Here is a 9,144-nt window from a genome sequence, read left to right on the forward strand (position 1 = left end):
CACACAACATCACACAACATCACACAACATCACACAACATCACACAAAACACATCACACAACATCACACAACATCACACAACATCACATAAAAACATCACACAACATCACATAAAAACATCACACAACATCACACAACATCACACAACATCACGTAAAACACATCACACAATAACACACAACATCACACAACATCACATAAAACACATCACATAAAACACGTCACGCAACATCACATAAAATATCACAGTTCCACAGTATTACACAACAAAATATGCAATATCACCACACAATATTACACACCATTATCACACAACTCGCCCAGCATCACCTCACCACAGCCTCCATGTTACTGCTGGGAGATGTTGAGCTAATTTGGAAATTTCCTCCCGGGAATCCCTGCTTTCTCTCAATCTCTTCATACTTCTCTCTCTCTCTCCATTTCTTCATCCCTCTCTCCCTCTCTCTCTCTCCCCCTCCATCTCTTCATCCATGTCTCTCTCTCTCCCTCTCTCTCTCTTCATCCCTCTCTCTCCCTCTCTCTCCCTCTCTCTCTCTCTCTCTTCATCCCTGTCTCTCTCTCTTCATCCCTCTCTCTCTCCCTCTCTCTCTCTCCCTCTCCATCTCTTCATCCCTGTCTTTCTCTCTCTCTCCCTCTCTCTTCATCCCTCTCTCTCTCTCTCCCTCTCTCACTCTCTCAGGTCCCGGTGCTGCGACCGATGGACCTGATGGTGGAGGCCACGCCCCGACGGGTCTTCTCCAACGCCCACACCTACCACATCAACTCCATCTCCGTCAACAGCGACTACGAGACCTACATGTCCACCGACGACCTGCGTGTCAACCTGTGGAACCTGGAGATCACCAACCGGAGCTTCAGTATCCTTCCCACGGGAGAACATCTCTCTTACCCTGCTCTGCCAGCCTTACCCTGCTCTGAGACCAGCCTTACCCTGCTCTGAGACCAGCCTTACCCTGCTGTAGACCAGCCTTACCCTGCTGTAGACCAGCCTTACCCTGCTGTAGACCAGCTTTACCCTGCTGTGAGACCAGCCTTACCCTGCTGTAGACCAGCTTTACCCTGCTGTGAGACCAGCCTTACCCTGCTGTAGACCAGCCTTACCCTGCTGTGAGACCAGCTTTACCCTGCTGTAGACCAGCCTTACCCTGCTGTAGACCAGCTTTACCCTGCTGTGAGACCAGCCTTACCCTGCTGTAGACCAGCTTTACCCTGCTGTGAGACCAGCCTTACCCTGCTGTAGACCAGCTTTACCCTGCTGTGAGACCAGCCTTACCCTGCTGTGAGACCAGCTTTACCCTGCTGTGAGACCAGCCTTACCCTGCTGTAGACCAGCTTTACCCTGCTGTGAGACCAGCCTTACCCTGCTGTAGACCAGCTTTACCCTGCTGTGAGACCAGCCTTACCCTGCTGTAGACCAGCTTTACCCTGCTGTGAGACCAGCCTTACCCTGCTGTAGACCAGCTTTACCCTGCTGTGAGACCAGCCTTACCCTGCTGTAGACCAGCCTTACCCTGCTGTAGACCAGCTTTACCCTGCTGTGAGACCAGCCTTACCCTGCTGTAGACCAGCTTTACCCTGCTGTAGACCAGCTTTACCCTGCTGTGAGACCAGCCTTACCCTGCTGTGAGACCAGCCTTACCCTGCTGTGAGACCAGCCTTACCCTGCTGTAGACCAGCCTTACCCTGCTGTGAGACCAGCCTTACCCTGCTGTGAGACCAGCCTTACCCTGCTGTAGACCAGCCTTACCCTGCTGTAGACCAGCTCTGCCAGCCTTATGAGCTAAAAAACTGAGCTGGTCTAGCTGGGTATGAGCTGGTCATAAAGCTGGTCTAGCTGGGTATGAGCTGGTCATAAAGCTGGTCTAGCTGGGTATGAGCTGGTCATGGAGCTGGTCTAGCTGGGTATGAGCTGGTCATAAAGCTGGTCTAGCTGGGTATGAGCTGGTCATAAAGCTGGTCTAGCTGCGTATGAGCTGGTCATAAAGCTGGTCTAGCTGGGTATGAGCTGGTCATTAGCTGGTCTAGCTGGGTATGAGCTGGTCATAAAGCTAGTCTAGCTGGGTATGAGCTGGTCATAAAGCTGGTCTCGCTGGGTATGAGCTGGTCATAAGCTGGTCTAACTGGGTATGAGCTGGTCATGAAGCTGGTCTAGCTGGGTATGAGCTGGTCATGAAGCTAGTCTAGCTGGGTATGAGCTGGTCATACGCTGGTCTAGCTGGGTATGAGCTGGTCATAAAGCTGGTCTAGCTGGGTATGAACTGGTCATAAAGCTGGTCTAGCTGGGTATGAACTGGTCATACGCTGGTCTAGCTGGGTATGAGCTGGTCATGAAGCTGGTCTAGCTGGGTATGAGCTGGTCATAAAGCTAGTCTAGCTGGGTATGAGCTGGTCATGAAGCTGGTCTAGCTGGGTATGAGCTGGTCATACGCTGGTCTAGCTGGGTATGAGCTGGTCATTAAGCTGGTCTAGCTGGGTATGAGCTGGTCATAAAGCTGGTCTAGCTGGGTATGAACTGGTCATAAAGCTGGTCTAGCTGGGTATGAGCTGGTCATACGCTGGTCTAGCTGGGTATGAGCTGGTCATGAAGCTGGTCTAGCTGGGTATGAGCTGGTCATAAAGCTGGTCTAGCTGGGTATGAGCTGGTCATACGCTGGTCTAGCTGGGTATGAGCTGGTCATAAGCTGGTCTAGCTGGGTATGAGCTGGTCATAAAGCTGGTCTAGCTGGGTATGAGCTGGTCATAAAGCTGGTCTAGCTGGGTATGAGCTGGTCATAAAGCTGGTCTAGCTGGGTATGAGCTGGTCATAAAGCTGGTCTAGCTGGGTATGAGCTGGTCATAAAGCTGGTCTAGCTGGGAATGAGCTGGTCATAAGCTGGTCTAGCTGGGTATGAGCTGGTCATGAAGCTGGTCTAGCTGGGTATGAGCTGGTCATAAAGCTAGTCTAGCTGGGTATGAGCTGGTCATAAAGCTGGTCTAGCTGGGTATGAGCTGGTCATAAAGCTGGTCTAGCTGGGTATGAGCTGGTCATAAAGCTGGTCTAGCTGGGAATGAGCTGGTCATAAGCTGGTCTAACTGGGTATGAGCTGGTCATAAAGCTGGTCTAGCTGGGTATGAGCTGGTCATACGCTGGTCTAGCTGGGTATGAGCTGGTCATAAGCTGGTCTAGCTGGGTATGAGCTGGTCATAAAGCTGGTCTAGCTGGGTATGAGCTGGTCATAAAGCTGGTCTAGCTGGGTATGAGCTGGTCATAAAGCTGGTCTAGCTGGGTATGAGATGATCAACCAGCATGGCCAAGCTGGATATTATTTACGATGTAATACGCATCAACCTTTTTTAAATTAAATAACAGTTCGTGTTCAGATTAGCTATTTAATATGAAATACAGGTATGAATATTTCACAGATTAATAACTGCTTTTATGGTGCTTGCCGGAGCAGTATTTCCAGACGTTGGACATGCTGGTTTCTGTATCTCAGGACTGGCCAGTTTGTCCTAAACGGAGAGCTGTGGATTAAATCCACTGTTCAGAGGGTCATCTACAGGTCATGCACGATGGCTTTATCGATGCTTTAACAGGTTATTGGGCCATAAGTGCCTTGGGCACCCACTCAACGTCCAACGACATTTACACAAATCTCTCAATACATCAATCAAAGCTGAGTTAATCAAAGTAGAACAAAATTCGGTTCACTTTGATTTTTGCCCGTTCTCATTTTCCAAATTGCTTTACCAAACTGTTGTGGAAACTGCTCACTGATACAGTGGTGCATTAAGTCAGACCTGGGTCAAATACGTAATTGTTTGGGAATACTACGCTTTGCTGAGCTTGTCTGGTGTATTGGTAACCATGAAATATTCTCAAAAAGTGCAACCCCCACCTTCTGGTCTTCTTGGTTGGCTCAATCACAGGCACGATCAATCAAGCACAGAAATCTGTTGAAATCCTAGACGATTACGCGTTTGACCCGGGTCTGAATGTACCACTGTATCTAGGAACAGTTTCCACAATAGTTCCACAAGAAATTTGGGAAGAAGTTAATTTTTGACTCCACTTTTGACTCCTACAGAATAGTCTGTGGTTGTGGTTGAGATCTGTAACAGCTCCGTGGGTTCCTACGGGAGCTGATGAGTGGCGAATGAAGCCGGTTGATGGAGGCCGCCATGTTTGACTGGCCGTGTGTTCTTCCTGAGCTCCACGCTCTCAGACATCGTGGACATCAAGCCGGCCAACATGGAGGAGCTGACGGAGGTGATCACGGCGGCCGAGTTCCACCCACACCACTGCAACACCTTCGTCTACAGCAGCAGCAAGGGCTCCATCCGCCTGTGTGACATGAGGGCGTCTGCACTCTGCGACAACCACTCCAAGTGTGAGTCTGTACCCTAACCCCTAACCCTGACCCTGTACCCTGACCCTAACCCCTGTACCCTGACCCTGTACCCTAACCCCTAACCCCTGTACCATGACCCTAACCCTGTATCCTGACCCCTAACCCCTGTACCCTGACCCTAACGCTGTACCCTAACCCCTAACCCTGACCCTGTACCCTGACCCTGTACCCTAACCCCTAACCCCTGTACCCTGACCCCTAACCCCTGTACCATGACCCTGTACCCTAACCCCTAACCCTGACCCTGTACCCTGACCCTGTACCCTAACCCCTAACCCCTGTACCCTGACCCCTAACCCCTGTACCATGACCCTGTACCCTAACCCCTAACCCCTGTACCCTGTACCCTGTATCCTGACCCCTAACCCCTGTACCCTGTACCCTGACCCTAACCCTGTACCCTAACCCTGTACTCTAACCCGTAACCCCTGTACCCTGACCCTGTACCCTAACCCCTAACCCCTGTACCCTGTACCCTGACCCTAACGCTGTACCCTAACCCCTAACCCCTGTACCCTGACCCCTAACCCCTGTACCCTGACCCTGTACCCTAACCCCTAACCCCTGTACCCTGACCCTAACGCTGTACCCTAACCCCTAACCCTTAACCCTGACCCTAACCCTGTACTCTAACCCTGTATCCTGACCCCTAACCCTGTACCCTAACAACTCCAAGTGTGAGTACATCTGTACCTTAACCCCTAACCCTGACCCTAACCCAAACATTAACCCGGTTTTATTTTGATTGTTTGATTGATTGATTTTTTTTTTTTTATCTGTTGTATTTGATCTGCTTGTGTAAAGCACATTGACTTGCTTCCTATATGAAATGTGCTATATAAATTACATTTGATTGCTTGATTGATTGATTGCTGTATTGATTGATTGATTGATTACAGTCTTCGAGGAGCCCGAGGACCCCAGCAACCGCTCGTTCTTCTCCGAGATCATCTCCTCCATCTCCGACGTGAAGTTCAGCCACAGCGGCCGCTACCTGATGACCCGGGACTACCTGACAGTGAAGGTGTGGGACCTCAACATGGAGAGCAAGCCCCTGGAGACCTACCAGGTGAGGCTACCTGCGCAACGCCCCCTCGGACTGCACCTGTATCCGCAAAGCCGACACCCTGTCTGCGACCAACCCCTCACTGTTCACCACACATCATATCTGCTCCTGTGACACACCGTCTGTAGCAGTCAACTACAATGAGCACTTCCAACCAGGGTATTTTTATTATTATATAATGTATTTCTACAGAAAGCTGTCACAAATACACTTTACAGAGTAACAGAAGGGCAAAAAAAAGGGGCAAAACCCCACGTCTGAACCCACAAAAGAGCACACAAAGTAAAAAAACAAAAAACAAAAAACAAATGGTGGTGAGAAAAAACCTCCCTGATGGGAAGAAACGTCAGATGGCAGACATCAGGTGTCAAATCCATCTTCCTTAAAAACGTGCAGCACTCTGTCTCTGGCATGACTCTAGGGCCCATGTTAGGCCCACCTGCGGAGAAATGACACGTCCACAGTGTCTCGTCTGGACTGCACCACAGTGGGGGGAGTCAGCTGGGGTCAGGCCCAGAGCTAATGTGTCATCATTAACCAAGACTGACATGGGCTGCTTGTTGGTGGGGGGGGTTATTAGGGGTGGGGGGTGGGGGGTCCGAGCTCAGATGCCCCGTGATCGATGCTGCTCTCCTGGCTGGTGGCCCAGTAATTTGTGCTGCAAATTGACACACTGACCTAAACCGGGTGCTTTACTCCCCCCCCCCCCACACACACACTGTGACTCCTCCCCCCCACACAGCTGAGCTGCCGGGAGTATACCACACACAATTATTTGTGAGAAATCGCATCGCAGCCCGTCTTGTGTTCATCATCATTCCTGTCACAAGCGTTAATCTTTCTCCTCACGTCCTTTTAACATTCCTCATCCCCCCCCCCATACCCCGTCTCCTCCAGGTGCACGAATACCTGAGGAGCAAGCTCTGCTCGCTGTACGAGAATGACTGCATCTTCGACAAGTTCGAGTGCGTGTGGAACGGGGCGGACAGGTGAGGCCACACTCTGCAGCACTCTTGTCCTGGCCTGGCTCAAATACGCAATTGTTTTTTATTCAAATACTTTTCTAAGCTTTACTGAGCTTGTCTGGATTGGAACCTATGAAATACTCCTGTAAAAGTGCAAATTCCACCTTCTGGGCCTGGGCCTTGGTCGGCTCAATTGTACCAGGCAAGATCAATCGAGCACAGAAAAGTATTCGAATGCAATACAATTACATAATTTGACCCTGGTCTGCTTAGGTCTGAGTGTGAAGGTTTAACACCATGTAGGATCATCGACCCGGACCCTCGAGTCCAAATCCAGTCCTGTTTCTCTTTTCTCCTGGGTAATTAGTAATTAGTCTTCACACCTGACTCCCTGGTAAAGGGAGGGTGAACACACCTGACTCCCAGGTATAGGGATGGTGAACACACCTGACTCCCTGGTAAAGGGAGGGTGAACACACCTGACTCCCAGGTAAAGGGAGGGTGAACACACCTGACTCCCAGGTAAAGGGAGGGTGAACACACCCGACTCCCAGGTAAAGGGAGGGTGGTCACACCTGACTCCCAGGTAAAGGGAGGGTGAACACACCTGACTCCCAGATAAAGGGAGGGTGAACACACCCGACTCCCAGGTAAAGGGAGGGGGAACACACCTGACTCCCAGGTAAAGGGAGGGTGGTCACACCTGACAGCCATGTAAAGGGAGGGTGAACACACCTGACTCCCAGGTAAAGAGAGGGTGAACACACCTGACAGCCATGTAAAGGGAGAGTGAACACACCTGACTCCCAGATAAAGGGAGGGTGGAAAAGCAGCGGTTTCTCAGCCCTTGAGGACCATGCATTGCTGGTCCCAGGTGTGGTGTGTCCATAAGTCCTGGCTGTGGCTGATCTGGTCTCCCGCCTGTGTGCGCTGTCTCTGCTCCCTGTGCCCTTCCGCAGCGTCATCATGACGGGCTCCTACAACAACTTCTTCCGGATGTTCGACCGCAACACCAAGCGGGACGTGACGCTGGAGGCGTCGCGCGAGAGCAGCAAGCCGCGCGCGGTGCTGAAGCCCCGCCGCGTGTGCGTGGGCGGGAAGCGCCGCAAGGACGAGATCAGCGTGGACAGCCTGGACTTCAGCAAGAAGATCCTGCACACCGCCTGGCACCCCGCCGAGAACATCATCGCCGTGGCCGCCACCAACAACCTCTACATCTTCCAGGACAAGGTCAACTAGAGCCACGCCCACCCGCGGTCCCCCGTCCCACGGACCCTCAGTGGCTCTCTTTCACCGGGAAACGGCCTCCGTCGAGGTCACGTGCCGCAGATCCCCCCGGAGAAGCACAGCACGCTTCTCTGTGGCTGGTAGTCCCGGGAGGAGAGACAGGAATGCTGGGAAATTATTAGAAATTGATATGGAACTGATGGAAATGTTACGGAAACTGACGGACGGGGACTTTGCCGGCATGACCTCAGGGCGTAGTGTAACGACACCGTCAGGCTGACGTTGTCCTGCACAACCCCGCCCCCCCCACTCGCTTCCAGAAGAAGATTCATATTTATTTTATTTATTCATGTGAAACATGAAGGAGTCCTCATGGGTTATGCACTAGACTGAGGGAGGGATTTCTGGGAGAATTCACATTAAACAACATGTAGCAGCACTCAGTTCCAAATCTTCTTAAAGCACTCAAAAAAAAATGAATGAAATGAAAACAGAAGTAATAATTATGTGATGCTCGGTGAAAATAAACAAAGGAAACTCACAACTGCTGTTTAAACCGAAGAATTGCACCCTAATCCCGCCCATTCCATCCCTCTTAGTGCCACCCTTCTGTCTTACATATAGAACTTTCGGGTGACCTCACTTCCTGTCACATGGACACCCTGGCCAATGACAGAGTTCAAGGAAGTGGCCGTGATATACATGGCTGAATTCCTACAAAAATGAGAAATGGGAGAAACGCAAAGACTTCCTGTAATTCTCCTCTTGTTGAAGCGGATCGGAGGGAGGTGTGTTACAGTAAACTGGACGTTGGAGAAGATTGCGGAATTCCCCTGGCCAGGGGTCTTTTTTTAATTTAACTTTCTTTTACTCGTTTTAGTTTCCTCTTTGAATATTTAAGTGAAGAAGCGGAGGTGCCTTGTTTTTGGTATTTGGGAAACGCAAAGGTTTCCAAAAGCTTCAATAACTTTGCCCTGCTGTGGATCTCACTGGACTCCAGGCTATGGACAGTAGCTGTGCGTGTGGAGCCGTCTGACAGGGAGGGGGGTGGGGGGGGGGGGGGGGGCTAGGGTGGGTCAGGGCAGGGGTTGAATTTGGGGTAATGTTGGAATGATGACTGTTTCTCTGTAATATTCTTGAAGGGGTTGATGATTGTGGATTTCTTTTTTCAAAGCAATGTGAATAATTTACGTTTATTGTCAGGGAAAAAGAAAGTAACCAATTAAAACTTGGCAAACCATCAGACATTTTGTGATCAACATTAATCCTCTCTAGATTTCATGTACTGTAATTTTTTTCCCTGATTTAAGAGCTTTTTTTCAAATCCAGGATTGCAATAGTCTAATACGTGTGCAAACACTCTGCCTGCCTGAACACACATTTAACAGCCATAATTGTTCCTCCGTTGATTCTTATACCTTGTTGTTGTTCAGGAGTTTGGTTTTGTTCGTTGTGATGGCCGTTCTTTGCGCCA

At 50.4% G+C, this 9,144-nt stretch overlaps 1 protein-coding gene across 3 annotated transcripts in view; it reads left to right on the plus strand.

The window, feature by feature from the left end:
- Positions 1-8,701, plus strand: part of LOC133124187 (serine/threonine-protein phosphatase 2A 55 kDa regulatory subunit B beta isoform) — a 78,088-nt gene extending 69,387 nt beyond the window's left edge. For all 3 annotated transcript variants that reach the window (XM_061235156.1, XM_061235157.1, XM_061235158.1), the window contains 5 exons: positions 701-878; positions 4,227-4,391; positions 5,312-5,481; positions 6,376-6,467; positions 7,403-8,701. In XM_061235156.1, the coding sequence (XP_061091140.1) occupies positions 701-878; positions 4,227-4,391; positions 5,312-5,481; positions 6,376-6,467; positions 7,403-7,682 (885 nt within the window). In that variant the 3' untranslated portion in view covers positions 7,683-8,701. The remainder of the gene's footprint in view (positions 1-700; positions 879-4,226; positions 4,392-5,311; positions 5,482-6,375; positions 6,468-7,402) is intronic.
- The last annotated feature ends 443 nt before the right edge of the window (positions 8,702-9,144 follow it).

Source organism: Conger conger, chromosome 3 (genome assembly GCF_963514075.1).
Source record: "Conger conger chromosome 3, fConCon1.1, whole genome shotgun sequence".
In the NCBI taxonomy this organism is placed as follows: Eukaryota; Metazoa; Chordata; class Actinopteri; order Anguilliformes; family Congridae; genus Conger; species Conger conger.